Source organism: Sus scrofa, chromosome 9 (assembly GCF_000003025.6).
Source record: "Sus scrofa isolate TJ Tabasco breed Duroc chromosome 9, Sscrofa11.1, whole genome shotgun sequence".
NCBI classification, from domain to species: domain Eukaryota; kingdom Metazoa; phylum Chordata; class Mammalia; order Artiodactyla; family Suidae; genus Sus; species Sus scrofa.
In genome coordinates, this window is record NC_010451.4 from 90710047 (window position 1) to 90725806 (window position 15760).

General features: G+C 38.8%; 1 protein-coding gene across 10 annotated transcripts in view; it reads left to right on the forward strand.

Moving 5' to 3' along the window:
- DNAH11 (dynein axonemal heavy chain 11) overlaps positions 1-15760 on the forward strand; it is a 348284-nt gene that overhangs the window by 290003 nt on the left and 42521 nt on the right. For all 10 annotated transcript variants that reach the window (XM_021063431.1, XM_021063432.1, XM_021063430.1 and 7 more), the window contains 5 exons: positions 2497-2701; positions 3547-3711; positions 5426-5566; positions 11836-12006; positions 15337-15459. In XM_021063431.1, coding sequence (XP_020919090.1) covers positions 2497-2701; positions 3547-3711; positions 5426-5566; positions 11836-12006; positions 15337-15459 — 805 coding nt within the window. The remainder of the gene's footprint in view (positions 1-2496; positions 2702-3546; positions 3712-5425; positions 5567-11835; positions 12007-15336; positions 15460-15760) is intronic.

The following is a 15760-nucleotide window of genomic DNA, read 5'->3' on the forward strand; positions in this document are numbered from 1 at the left end:
TTTCCTTAGTCAAATAGAGTGGCCAGTGAATCAGGGGCCCTCTCTCCTCACCATATGACACAAGAGACTTCATCTCAGAGCAAGACACAGTTATGAAACATCCACCAAGAGCGCCCCAAAATATTGTCACGCTATGGCATTCTGAGTACCTCGCCTCAAATTCGAAAAAGTTATTGCAAATATTGTGACATTTTAATAAAGAATATTGCCTGAATGCTGAACTTATTAAACAATGTTTTTTTTTTTAACTCATCCAATTTTCCAAAGTTGGTAAGTTTAGCAAAGTAACATCTCACCTGTAAGTCAGTGAGATCAATAGTCATTTTTTTTCTTATGACTATTTAAAACATTATATTTAAATTAAAGACAATATGGGCTTTGGATAATATTCTTATCTTCATGGTACCTGCATTAAAATATACACTTAATAGGGAAGAATCCAGAATTTTGTTAAGTATTTAAGGGAAGATAGGAGACTGCAAAGACGCTCCTTCTTGAGCCACGCACTCAGGCTTCTTCTTATTTTTTTCTTTTTTTGTCTTCTTTTTTTGGGGGGGCCCCACCCATGGCATATGGAGGTTCCCAGAGCAGGGGTCAAATTGGAGCTATAGCTGCCAGCCTACGCCACAGCCACAGCAATGCCAGATCCGAGTCTCGTCTGCAACCTACACCACAGCTCATAGCAACACCGGATCCTTAACCCACTGAGCGAGGCCAAGGATCGAACCTGTGTCCTCATGGATGCTAATCAGATTCATTTCTGCTGTGCCATGATGGGAACTCCACTCAGGCTTCTTACATGAATTTTCACTCCTGTGTAGTTCAGGCCACTGTATGGAAGAATTTGAAAAGTTCTAAGATTCATGGTTTCTATCTGTCTGGTGCAAAAATTAAACTTCCCCTTTACTGGATCCTCATAGCAGGCCCTTGGCAGGAAAAAGACTGCAAAGTAGGCTGGAATTATTCAATAGAATTAACATAGTGATTTAGCTGTGAATTAACGTAGACTTAACATAGTGACTGTTTAAAAAAATTTGCAGAGTGTAGAATGAAGAGAACCCAGTAGAGGTAGTGAGGGCACAAAGGATATGCGGTCCCAGGACACTGTTAACCGCCCCTAGGCCTGAAGGTGTTACTGGATCCTCCAAGCAGAGCTGTGGAAGGGTCATGGTAGGACACAGCCTCCACAGACTGCAGCCCTGAAGCAGTAAAGACCCACCTTGACCTCTCTCTCCTCCTGTTCGGCTAGCTCCTGCTGGGGTTCCCATTGGCCACGGCCATGCAGAACCCAGAGAGCAACAGAGCCTAGGTGATAAGGCCCTTAGAAATTAAATCTCAGCATCTAAGGCAGAGAAAAATCAGGCCCTCTCCTTGGGGAGAGGCTGCATTCATTCAGAGCTTTCCTTGCAATTGCAGGACCCACCTCTATCTTGGTTAAGTAAAACAGGATGTTGCAAGACTCCAGGGTGCCCTGACAACTGAGGTGAAGATGTAGCCAGGCTTCAGGAAGAGGGGACCTGGAAGCCCGTAAAACCTCGAACGTGCTCCCCTTGCATTATTCTTTCATCTGAATATTGGTTTAATGATTCTTCCTTGAGAACTAGGACTATCTTTCTCTGCTGCTCTGTTCACCAGCAGGACAAAGCTACTCAATAACACAAGTTTATAGGTTACAGTTCCAACTCTCCCTTCACTGTGTCCCAATCCTAAATCCCAGGAAAAGTTGCTCTGATTGGAACAGCTTGGTTGAAGTACCTGTTCCTGGTCCCTGTAGCCAGAGGAATAGGAATACAAAACAGAAGCATTGTTGCTGAGAGGCCCCCACACCCCTGTATGAGAGCGAGCCTGGAAGAATGTTGTCCATGCATTCCCCATAACAAGCTTCTTAAACTTTCCTTTTGAGCCAGTGCCAAAAGGATTGGGATTGGGTAAAGTGACTGAGGAATATTTATTATTATTATTATTATTATTATTATTTGCTCTAGTTACTCGTAATCACATGACAGAGGCTTAGAAAAAAGAATCATGTCTGCATCATTTTAAGTGGCTTAAAATTAAACATGTTTAAGGACAAGTATATGTATTTTTCATACGAATATTACACACACACACACACACACACACACACACACATACTCATTTTTTCCTTAAAGAATAGCAATGTTTAATGTAAGGTTAATCACAGAGAGCATAATGATAGAAGCTAGTATTTGTTACAGGTTCTTTATGTGATTTATTGTATTTAATTGTCACAGTGACACTATGAAGTGAGTACTACTATTATATTTTACATGTAAAGAAACTTAATCATATAGAAGTTTAATAGAGAATTCTTATTCCTCTTATCCTTAAGAAAAATGGAGAGTAGATGAAAAATCATGAGTCACCTGGTTTGGTAGCCTTTGTCCATTCCCATAATACAGGACTGGACTCACACTTTAATATCAGTTATAGTTCATGGAAATCCCCTGAATGTCTGTGTTATGCCCCCTTTAGGTATATCAAGATCGGAGATAAAGAATGTGAATTTAACCACAACTTTCGTCTTATCCTTCACACAAAGCTGGCAAATCCTCACTATAAGCCAGAATTGCAAGCTCAGACCACCCTTCTCAATTTCACAGTCACACAAGATGGTCTGGAAGCCCAGCTGCTGGCAGAGGTTGTCAGCATTGAAAGGCCAGATTTGGAGAAACTTAAGGTAAAAATTATGAAATCACCCCCCAACACATATACACTTCCTTCTTTGCACACATTAGTGTGCCAGACACAAGGACTAGAAGATGGCATGAGGATGTATGTGAACAGTTAAGCCACAATTCAAGGGTACTTCTGACAAAGAAAGTAATTAGGCTTGTGCCACAGATAGAGCTAGTTGTAAGTTTTGTTTGTCACAAGTGACTAGGACCAAGAGGCAAAACAGTCATGGGAAGTAGGGCTAGAGAATCAGGTACCTGCCCTGGAGGGTTGGAAGGAAGAGAGTGATCTCTTTCTCTCTGCCCAGGGCAGGGAGGAGTCTCCCCTGGGCTTCCTCTCCCTAAAAGATTCCCAAATACTTGCACCCCTGGGAGTTTTTAAGTCTTAAGTTCCACCTCCAGGAATTGCCCACTTTCTACCTCAATGTTCCTGATAAGCTATGATTGTCTATACTCACCCATCTCTACATTGGGTAGCAGGTGCCCTGTGACCTCAGTTCTCTGATGGATGAATACAAGAAGGATTGTTGATTAGCTTTTTTTCCTGGTGTGAGGATGGAAATAATGACTTCTCTCTCTTTAGATGTGAAACAGAAACCGGAAGTTTCTTTCTCTAGGTTCAAGATGTTCAGTGATTATGATATAGGGTCGTGCTCTGGACCCTGGAGTGTAACCAGCTCTTAACATGTCTTCTGAATTTTTTTAAAGAATTTTTAAAAATCATGATTAGAACCGTTTTCATGCTGTGTGTTTTATTGTATATGATTCCATGAAATTGATGATTGAGGAAACTCTGCTTAAAAACATGAACTGAACCACTCTTTCTCACACTTTGCTTGGTTTGTGTTAGTTGGTTTTGACAAAGCACCAAAATGATTGTAAGATAGAGCTGAAGTATCTGGAGGACGATCTCCTTCTGCGTCTCTCTGCGGCAGAGGGGAGCTTTCTAGACGACACCAAACTGGTGGAGAGACTGGAGACGGCCAAGGCCACCGCGGCCGAGATAGAGCGCAAGGTAGGAAGAGGCAGAGGCTGCCTGGTGGGTTTTAATGCTCTATTTGAATGAAGTGCTCAGAGTGAAAGTGGAAAGTGGAATCAAACTTGGCCATTTCTCTAAGAGGACCGACTCTCTAGAGTTTGGGTCTTTTCATCACCTGCCCTTAAAATCGTGGACTGTGTGGGCTTCTGAATGGAGATAGAAGTGGGTGAATGTGTGCTTCTCCCAATTCAGCAAAGATCCAATCATTCAAATTCGACTGTCAGGCAATTATTTTTTTTTCCTGAGTGACTGAATTTGAAGAAAACTGGGCCCTGCTGGGTTGTACAGTCTAAAATCTAAAAAGGCTTAGCGTCCAGCTCTGAAAAACTGGCATCCTGCAGTCACACCGCAGGCTTCCTGGTCTCTTGTACATTTTAGAGAAATACTTAGCACTAGAGTTTTGTTTACAGGTCTTCGGTGCTGGGAGACTGAGCTAGGCATGGTCTCCTGCTGTGCTCAAATGCATTATTCCCCCTGGGAAAGTGACATTTCCTAAAAGCCAGAAAAAAAAATTTTTCATTTAGCAGACTTCCTGCTGAATGTCCAACTTGTATTCCAGTATGCCTTCTGCATGCACTTGGACTTTCACAAGTGGCTGCTAACCCTTACAGTTCTGATGTTTCAGAATGAGAGGAACCCGTATTTGCTTTCTGGAATAGCCTCATTACTAGGTAATCTATTAATTACCCAGCCAAGGCTGCGTCACCACACATCCAATATATTTGTCGTCATTTAAACAAGGAAATGGAATCCCAAATTACTCTCTCCTTTTAAGTAAGTGAATTCTAGGTGGCTCCTAAGATGGTAAAGATTAGAGCAATTAAGTAAATTAGGTCTTAGCTTTGAAGTTAACTTCTAATTGTCTCTTAAAATATCTCTTCTTATGTTCCTAATATATTGCCATGTAGGGACTTCCCTCTCTGTGCTGTATTTTCTTTGTTTCGTTTTACACACAAGTATGATGAATCAGATCTATTAAAAAAAATGGCTGGACAAATACTGTATATTACAAAACTCCAGGACCAGGAGTAGTCGTAGGTAGAAGAAATTTGTGTCTGGAATAAAAATGAATTTGTCAGTTTATGATGGTTGAGGTGTGTGTGTGTGTGTATATTTAATTGTCTCAGTGAATGTACCCAGAGACTAATACAAAGATAAACTAAATTGAAATATGTGAGCATATGGACGATTCGGTGCAAAGTCAGAACTAGACAGTCATGAGAGTCTTCACATAAAGCCTGTTGAGTAAGCATGGCTATTGGATGTTTTATTGACCTTGGCTGCTTCTGTATGCCTTGTTGACTAATAAAGTTATTGGCATTGAATTGACCCAGCAGACTTTTAAGAGCTATCCCTGGGAGGTGATAGAGCTGGATTATTAACCCCTGAAAGAGACAGGGGAGGCAGCAAGGTGACATCACTCAGAATAAATTCTGTACATGAAAAACAACCAGGTTCGTTTAATCTGTAACCATAACACCGCTAGAGGTAGGTCCACTCCCATTTAAAACTCAGTTTATACAAAAATTATTTAAAATGTGAATTTTATGATGTTAGAAAAACTCAAGCACAGAGATGCCGTACTTGTTATCTCTTTTTTAGTACTACTGATTTCTCATTTGAGATATGTCTCTTCCATCACATAGAGAATATGAAAGTAAGTTACTCGTGTTGTTTGATTCCACCATAGGTGATCGAAGCTAGAGAAAATGAAAGAAAAATCAACGAGGCCCGAGAACGTTACAGACCCGTGGCAGCAAGAGCATCTCTTCTTTATTTTGTTATTAACGACCTCAGAAAAATCAATCCCATCTATCAATTCTCTTTGAAGGTAATGATGAATAGGCCAAGAAAAAATTTAAACTTCAGGAGTTCAACTTTTTTCTGAAAGTTTAGCATTTATTTTTAAGCGATTAGTGTATCCAGCAAGTGGTCATGAAAATCTAGCTAGGAAAAGAAAAAAAAAATCCTCACTTTCTCAGTAGTTTTTATATATAATTTTCAACAAAGCTTTGAGATAAACCATGTAACATAAAAATACACAATCTTGTTTTTAAACAGTCTTAAGCCATTTGCTATGTAAAGGAATTATCTTTGAGGCTCCTATCCTTTCTTTGTGAAAACGGAGGTGTCTTATAAAAAGATCTCCCATTTTATTTTGGTATGGAGGGAGAAAAATTGAAACTAACTGTTGATTAAGCCACTGTCACATGCATATGACTTCACACTTGGGTTCATTCTTATGCCTGAAACATTTCGAGAAAGTATATTATTTTATCCCTATTTTTAAAAAACTAGCATTTTTACATTTTAAACAAATAATAAAGAATTCACATTTCATAACCGTAAGAGTCAGGATTTGAATCCATGACTGACTCCGAAGCTTATGCTCTTTACTTTGTACCGTTCTTCCTCTGGGCAGTATTCATTCATTCTCCCATTCAGCTTTTTTCTTTTTTTTTTAAGTCATAATTTAATTTAGTCCTTTTTTTCTTCCTTTTTTTTTTTAGCTACCTCCTGGCATATGGAATTCCTGGGCCAGGAGTCAGATCCAAACCAGAGTTGCAACCTATGCCACAGCTGCAGCAATGCCAAATCCCTTAACCCATTGTGCTGGGCCTGGGATTGAACCAGTGTCCTGGTGCTACAGAGATGCTGCCCATCCTGTTGTGTCACAGTGGGAACTCCCTGTCAATCAGTTTTTAAACAAAGAGCTGTTGAAATCAATCACAGGGCCAGATGCTGTATTAGTTACTGAGTGTACAGTTTTGCAAAACACACATACGAGTGCAGATATATAGATATGTGTGTGTATGTGTGTGTGTGTGTGTGTGAGAGAGAAAGAGAAAGTGACAAGTACAATGAGAGAAAACAATAGGGATGGAAGGGCTGTTCTACTGGGAGCTCAGGGAGGATCACTCAGAAGAATTGAGGTTATACCTAATTCCTGAGGTTACATGGGAATTAGCCATGTAGAATATTTGGAGAAAACCAGGACATGTGAGACATGAAAGAATTTTCAAGATTCCAGGTAATGAGAAAATCTGATAGTGATTGGAGGGTAATGAGTGAGGAAAAAGATGGCAAATGTGAGTCCTGAGTGGTGGGAGGGTCTAGATCAATGCCATCTCCCAGGCCGTGCTGGGGAGCTTGGATTACAGTATGTGGCAGCAAGAAGCCATTGAGAGTCTATAGGCAAATGACTGACACGTATGATGGCAGAAGACTCAGAACTGAACAGACCTATAATATGCTTTGAAGCTAGAATAATCAGCTCTTGGAGATGGAGTGAATATGAGCAGTTATAAAGAAGAAGAGTCAAGAATAACTATTAGGTTTCTAGTAATATGGAACAAGTGCAGAAACTCGGAGAAGCACAGTGGAATTGGATTTTAGAACAGGCACAGTATAGAAGGAGAATGGGGACCATCCAAATACCAAACTAGACTAAGGTGTTAGAAGAAAAGAGAACTCTGGAGCAACCCCTGCCATGAACATTATTGAAAACTACTAAAGAAGAGATTGGCTCATTGAATCCAGCCACATGTAAAAAGCACAAGCTGTTATGCCCCAGTGGAATTTATGCGAGAAATGCAAGTTGGTTAAACATTTAAAAAGCACACAATATAATTCTTTATGCTCATAGCATATAAAAGAGAAAAGCAAAAATATTTCAAAGGATGCAAAGAACTTGACAAATTTCAACACCTCAGTAAAAAGGAAAAAAAAAAACAAAAAACCTGAGTAAACTGCAAGTAGATGGTAACTTCTCTGTGTGATGAAGGGCATCTATAAAAATTTGCATCTAATATACCTAATGTTGAAAATTTGAATGCTTCCCCTAAGATCAAGAGCAAAACAAGGATGTCATCCCGTAAATCTCCTATTCAACACTGCAGTGGAGGTTATAGCTAGTGCAATAAAAGGCACAGAGATTTATAAACAAGAAACTTTGTATTTTTCACAGATGACCCAGCCATGTATGTAGAAGTAAGCTACAAAAACCTACAAGAACTAAGAAGTGAGTTTTTTAGCACAGTCACAGGATATAAAGTCAATATGCAAAATTCACTGTATTTTGATATATGAGGAACAAACAATTAGAAAATAAAAGTAATAACTCAATTCTTTTTATAATAGCCTCCAAAATCTTAAAACTCTTAGGGATAATTTTAATAAAACATACAAAATCTGCATACTAAAAGCTGCAAAACACTATGAAGAATATTAAAGAAGGCCTAAACTAAATGAGAGAGAGCATGTTTATGGCTTGGAATACTCAATATTATTAAGATATCAGTTCTCTTCAAATTACTATATGGGTTTAATTCAGTCTCAGTTAAAATCCCAGAAGGTTGGGTTTTTTTGGTGCTGGGGTAGGGGGATAGAAATTGGCAAACTGATTCTAAAATTCTAGAAATGCAAAGCCTTTAAAACAACTAAATAATTTTGAAAAAGAACAATTTGGACAATTTAGAGTGCATGATTTCAATACTTACTGTAATAATTGACCTAAAGAAAAAATACATTGACCAGTAGAACAGAATAGAGAGTCCAGAAGTAGACCCACAAAAGTATGGTCAACTATTTTTGTGATTTATTTATTTATTTATTTATTTTTGCTTTTTAGGGCCACATCTGTGTCATAGGGAAGTTCCCAGGTTAAGAGTAGAATCGGATCTCCAGCGGCCAGCCGACACCAGAGCCACAGCAATGCAGGATCAAAGCTGAGTCTGCAACCTACACCACAGCTCACAGCAACGCCAGATCCTTAACCCACAAGCAAAGCAAGGGATTGAACCCACATCCTCATGGATCCTGTCGGGTTCATTAACTACTGAGCCATGAAGGGAATTCCATGGTCAACTAATTTTGGGCAGTGAATGCCTAGGCAATTCAATGAGGAGGGGATCATTTTTATAACAAATAATGCTTGGACAACTAGATATCCACATGGTATAAAATGAACCTTGGCCACTACCTCACTCTATATACAAAATAACTCAAAATGATTATGCTAAGCTACAAAATTTCTAGGAAAATACTGCATGAAAATATTTAGGTTTGGGTTAGGCAAAGAGGTATTCTTAGGATACAAGGAAGAAAAAATGGATAAATTGAACTTAAATTTAAAAATGTATTGTCTTCAAAAGACATTAAGAAAATGAAAAGGCAAGCCACAGACTAGTAAAAGTTATTTCTACTACATATATGTAACAAGGAACTAGTATCAGAATATATAAAGAGCTTGCATAACTTAGCAGCAAGAAAAACAACCCAATTAAAATATAGGTGAAATATTTGGACATGTCATATACTAAGACATATGCATTGATCATAAGCATGTTTTTAAAATGCTCAACAGGAATTCCCACTGTAGCTCAGCAGGTTAAGAACCTGACTGGTGTCCATGCAGATGCGGGTTTGATACCTGGCCTCACTCAGTGGGTTAAAGATCTGCTATTGCCCTGAGCTGTGGTGTAGGTCGCAGAAGCAGCTTGGATCTGGCTTTGCAATGGCTGTGGTGTAGGCTGGCAGCTGCAGCTCCAATTCAAACCCTAGCCTTGGAATTTCCATATGCCACGTGTGCAGCCCTAAAAAGATGAAAAAATAATAAAAATAATAATTTTTTAAAAATGCTCCACAGTCATCAGAGAAATGTAAAGTAAAAGCCAAATGAGTTATTACTCTATCCCTAGTAGAATGGCTAAAATTTACAAGACTGTCAATGACAAGTGTTAGCACAGATAGGGTATCGCAACTTTCTCACATTGCTGGTGTGAATGCAAAGTAGTAAAACCATTCCGGAAGACAATTTGGCAGGTTCTTTTAAAGTTTTACATTCACTACAAAGTGTTCCTATATTTCTACTCTAGGTATTGACCCAAGAGAAATGAAAACACGTGTCCACTCAAAAAACTTGTTTATATATGTTCATAGATGCTTTTTATTATAATAGCCAGAAAAAAATAGCTATTTTATTCAAAATAGCCTTTGGAAAAAACTTACAGGATTAAGAAGTAAATGGACATACAAATTTGATGTATCCTTACAGTGGGATATTACCCACAGTATAAAGGTAGCAGCTACTGATACATATGTGAGTGATAGATCACAAAACATCATGCTGAGAAGCAGCAGCCAGGCACCAGCAGGTGTGTTCTCTATGATCCGAAAATGAATCTGCTCTGCCAGAAACAGTTCATCCGTGTGCAGGGGTAGGGATGCTGGTGGAAATGGACTGCGAAGAGGCACACGAGGACTTTTGGAGTGACATACACAGAAAGGTTCTACATACTGATGGCAGTGATTGTTACTGAAGCATATATACTTGTCAGAACTCAAACTGTATACTCAATGGGTATATTAAGTGTAAATTTAAAACTGATTTTTAAGTGTAAATATCAAATGAGGACTTTTTTAATATGTTCTTACCAATGTTTACTCCATCATTGTAGGGTTTTACTTTCATTCAGATATGTGTGATTCAAGGCAAATCAATCCGTGGTCTATGGTTCCTGTCAAAATATTCATATTTTATGTTGTTTCTATTTGTAGACATATATTTGGATATATATATATATATATATATATATATATATATATATATATATACGCAGCTCCATTATTGCCATGACATGCAATAGTGTAAAAAAAAAAAACAAATATTGGGTTACTTTAAAAGGAATGAGATAATCAAAAGGGATAAAAGTACATGGGTGGAATAACAACAACAAAACAACCTGTTGAAAAATGGGCAGAGGTCTTGACTACACATCTCTCCAAAGAAAACATACAAATGACCAATGAGCCTTTGAAACGATGTTCAAGGAGTTCCCGTCGTGGCGCAGTGGAAATGAATCCAACTAGGAACCACGAGGTTGGGGGTTCGATCCTTGGACTTGCTCAGTGAGTTAAAGGGATCTGGTGTTGCTGTGAGCTGGGGTGTAGGCCGGCAGCTGTAGCTCTGATTTGACCCCTAGCTTGGAAACCTCCATATGCTGCAGGTGTGGCCCTAAAAAGCCAAAAAAAAAAAAAAAAAAAAAGATGCTAAACATCACTAATCCGTAGGAAAATGCAAATCATAATTACAGTGAGATACCATTTCATACCTGTAAGGATAGCTACAATATTTTGTAATGGAAAATAACAAATGTTGGCAATGATGTGGAGAAAACTGGAATACTTGTGCACTGTTGGTAAGAATGTAAAACAGTGCAGCTACTTTGGAAAACAATATGACAGCTTTTATAAAAGCTGCCATATGATTCAGCAATTCTGTTTCTGGACATATACCCAAAAGAATTGAAGAATGGTCTCAGAGATATTTGTACATCCATGCTCATAGCCTCATTATTCACAATAGCCAAAAGGTGGAAGAAAGCAACCCAGATGTCCATCCGTGGATGGTGGATAAACAAAATGTGGCGTGTACACACAATTAAATATTATTTATCCTTAAAAAGGAAGGAAATTCTGACACATGCTACAATATAGATGAACCCCAAGAATATTATACCAAGCGCAGCAAGCCTTTCCCAATTAGACAAATACTATAATTCTACCCTATGGGGTATCTAGAGTAGTCAAACTCAAGGAAACAGCGTACAAGAGTGATTCCCAAGGGCAGGTGGGGAGAGGGAATAGTTATTAGGAAATCAATGTTTAAATGGGTTGTCCTTTAACAGTTTTTTCAGAAGGAAACACTTTGGAGATTGGCTGTACATCACTGTGAATATACTCAGTATTACTGAACAGTACACTTAAGATTATTAAGATGGTAAATATTACATTTTGTGTACTTTACCACAATTGTGTGTGTGTAGTTAAAGTACATGGGTAGAAGGAGAGGGGACAATGCAGTTCAATTGATGAGGGAGGAAATGTGGGTAGATTTTATTTTAGTGTAAAAATAATAGTAATGGCAGCAAACTTGAACCCTTACCATGTGCCAGGGGCTATTCTAAGAACTCACAGAATCCTCGTAAAAACCCATCCTTTTCTTCCTCCGCACAGATAAACTGTAGCCCAGCGTGCCTGGTACTAGCTAGATATCCAGCCACCAGTTTTCACCTTGTATTGGTCATTTGAACTCCCCAGGCTTTCAACCTTCTGTTCCAAAGAGCCATCGAGCAGGCTGACAAGGTGGAGGACGCCCAGGGGCGCATCTCAGCCCTGACAGAGAGCATCACCCACGCCGTCTTCCTCTCCACCAGCCAGGCACTATTTGAGAAGGACAAACTCACCTTCTTGTCCCAGATGGCTTTTCAGGTAAGGCAATCAGTCACTCAGAGGCTTCCCCAGAACCAAAATCACGTTGTCTCTGTTTATTTTGAACTGTACTTCTGCTGAAGGGAAGTGCAGCCACGCTTTTCGGAAGCCCTTGGTGATGTGAAGAGGGTTCAGGTTCCCAGAGGGAGGTGGCGACTTGACAACTTCCTAGAAGGTCAGGGTGCATTGGTTTGGGGCGGGCGGGGGGGGGTTGCACTTAAGCAACCACATCAGCTGTCAGCCTGAAAAACAGATCCATGTGGTATTGTCCTCGCCTTCCCAGGTCCTGTACAGACCTCCCAGGTACTATCAGGAAGTTTTTTGAAGAGAATCTCAAAGTTAGTGTTTGACATCTGAGTGGTTGTAGGAGGTAGAGCCCCTTTAAAAACCAGTGAATGGGAGTTCCGGTCATGGCTCAGTGGTTAACGAATCTGACTAGGAACCATGAGGTTTCGGGTTCGATCCCTGGCCTTGCTCAGTGGGTTGAGAATCCGGCATTGCTGTGGGCTATGGTGTAGTTTGCAGACGCAGCTTGGATCCCGCTGTTGCTGTGTCTCTGGCATAGGCTGGTGGCTACAGCTCCAATTGAACCCCTAGCCTGGGAACCTCCATATGCTACAGGTGCAGCCCTAAAAAAGGCAAAAAAAGAGGAAAAAAAGACCAAAAAAACAAAACAAACAAAAAAAAAAAAAACAGTGAACTGGTTAAAAAAGCACCACGTTTCACATGCTCCCCCCCTTAGTGAGACTTACTACCCTTTTACTCTTTTTGGTGCAGACTTCTGCTTTGTGTGTGTGTGTGTGTGTGAGAGGTGTAGATCACATATGCAGCTCAGATCTGGCGTGTCTGTAGTGTATGCTGTGGTGTAGGCTGGCAGCTGCACCTCCACCTCCATTCAACTCCTAGCCCAGGAACTTTCATATGCCACAGGTGCAGCCCAAAAAATATTTTTAAAAAACCCTGCAGTTAATAATGACAAACTATCACTTCTTTTTCAGTGGTTTTAGTCCTAATAGATTTCTTTGGGTTCAAAAAGAATATACGGATATAATCATTTTATAATGTAGGTGATGAACAGGAGTAATGCATTACAGAATGAAATTTTCATTTTTAATTTTTTCCCAGTTTTATTGAGACAGAATTGACTCCTAACATTATTAGTCCAATGTGTTCAATGTAATGATCTTATATATGTATATATTGTAAAATGAATACACAATAAATGTAGTTAACATCTATCACCTCCCATAGTTACATTTTTCTCATGATGAGAACTTTTAAGATTAACTCTCCTGGCAACTTGCAAGTGTACAATATCGTATAAACAGTAGTTACCATGCTGTACATTACATCCCCAGGGTTTATTTATAACGGAAAGTTATACCTTTCGACTACCTTCATCCATTTCTCCACTACCCACCTCTGACCACCACCGGTTTGTTCTCTGTATCTGTAAGTTCTATTCTTTTTTAGATTGGACATAAAAGTGAAATCACACAGAATTCATCTTTCTCTGTACGAATTTTTCCTTAGCATAATGCCCTCAAGGTCTTTCTGTGTTCTTGCAAATGACAGGATTTCCTTCTTTTTACGGCTGAATAATATTCCATTGTATACCTGTGTATACATTGTACACACACCTCCGTATATGCACACACCCATACACATATATGCCACATTTCCTTTATTCATTCATAGAAGCTTAGATTGTTTTTATGTCTTGACTATTGTAAATAGCAGTGCAGTGAACATGAGGGTGCATATAACTCTTTGAGAAAGTGATCACGTTTCTTTCATATATACATATATTCAATAGTGGGGAGGCTGGATAATTTGGTAATTCTGTTTTTCATTTTTTTGAGGAACCTCTGTACTCTTTTCCATAATGGCTATGCCAATTTACATTCCCACCAACAGTGCACAAGAGTTCCCTTTCTCCACACCCTCACCAGCATTTGTCATCTCTTGTCTTTTTGGCAGTAGCCATTCTAACAAGTGTGAGGTGATATTTCATGGTTTTGCTTTGCATTTCTCTGATGGTTAGTGATGTTGAGCACCTCTTCATGCATCCATCAGCTGTTTATAGGCCTTCTTTGGTAGAATGTCTCTCAGTTCCTCTGCCAATTTTTAATTAGATTGTTTATGCTGAAATTTTTGTGTTTATACATATTATTCATGAACAGTAATAGACCCAGGGTTGATAACATATGACAGGCATATGCATGCATACCTATTTAAAACTTCCTTTCAGCAGCTGTAGATAAATTATAATCTATCTGAAATCCTGGCACACTACATAAAATCAAAACTTCATATATATATGTATAAATAGGAGAGAGAATTTCTCATTTGAAGTCTGTCAGATTAAGAAAAATTATCTAGGAATTCCTGTCATGGCTCGGCAGAAACGAATCTGGCTAGTGTCCATGAGGACGCAGGTTCGATCTTGGCCTTGCTCAGTGGGTTAAGGATCCGGCATTGCCATGAGCTGTGGTGTAGGTCAAAGATGTGACTCAGATCTTGCCTTGCTGTGGCTGAGGCATAGGCCAGTGGCTACAGCTCCAATTGGACCCCTAACCTGGGAACCTCTATATGCCACAGGTGCAGCCCTAAAAAAAAAGAAAAAATATCTAATATTTTGATGCATGGTACCACACATAATATATTTAGAATTTTTAAATAGCATAAACCTCAAACATCTGTTACACACTATAAGGTAATACAGTTTTTATGTGTAAATTAGAAATATTTCATTTATACCCCCAAGGTGTTCTATGGGCTTTTCATAAGTTCTGTAACCAGAATATCTAAAGCTTGTTTCCGTTCATGATGTGTTTCTTTAGTTATCTATAAAACAATTATTTCCAGTTTTTCTCCCATATGAGAAAAATCTTTTATATACCTTGTAGTTTATTGAATATAATTTCTATTCCAGGGCTGATTTATAGTATTAGTTCTACCTTTTGTTTAGTAATTCAGTCCATTGCCATTTGAGGTGGACTTGTTATTCGTATAACAAGTTTCAAGACAATTTTGTTCTAACGGCCGAAGGCTAAATATGAAAGCATATTTCAAGTATGCTGCTAATAGACATAAGTGTTAAAATTGAAATAAGCCACCCTTCATTATTTGCTCTTAGCTTTCCAGTCAAGTTTTGGATTATGAGCATAATCTAAGATTCCTTATTTCATCTATAGATCAGAAATACAGCTATAGGAATTCTCAGAAGACTTAGTTCTGCCTGTTCAGTGATAATCTCTTAAGTGGCAACTGCTTCCTTGATTTTGATGCAAACCAAATGATCTTTTTCAATTTTTGTGTACTCTCAAGATTTTGTTAAGAAAGAAAGAGATAGATCCTCTTGAATTGGATTTCCTGCTTCGATTCACGGTTGAACACACTTACCCGAGTCCTGTTGACTTCCTCACTCCTCAGGCATGGAGTGCGCTGAAGGTACGTTGGGAACATGGGTTTTCCGATTTCTAGATCTTATTTCAAATCTCAGCTCTCTCAAATGTAGAAATGTAGTTCAAAAAATAGAGGTGATGTATACCATTTTAATTGTAGCTATAAGCTATTTTTAATTTTTTGAGGAACTTCCATATTCTTTTCCGTAGTGACTGCACCAATTTACCAAAAGTTTCTTTTTCTTACTTGGAAATAAAGGAACTTTTGACCTATTTATGAGTGGAAAAAGTTGTTAATAAATATGTATAATTTATAGGACTTTTGGTTAATGTCAAGAAATATCAAT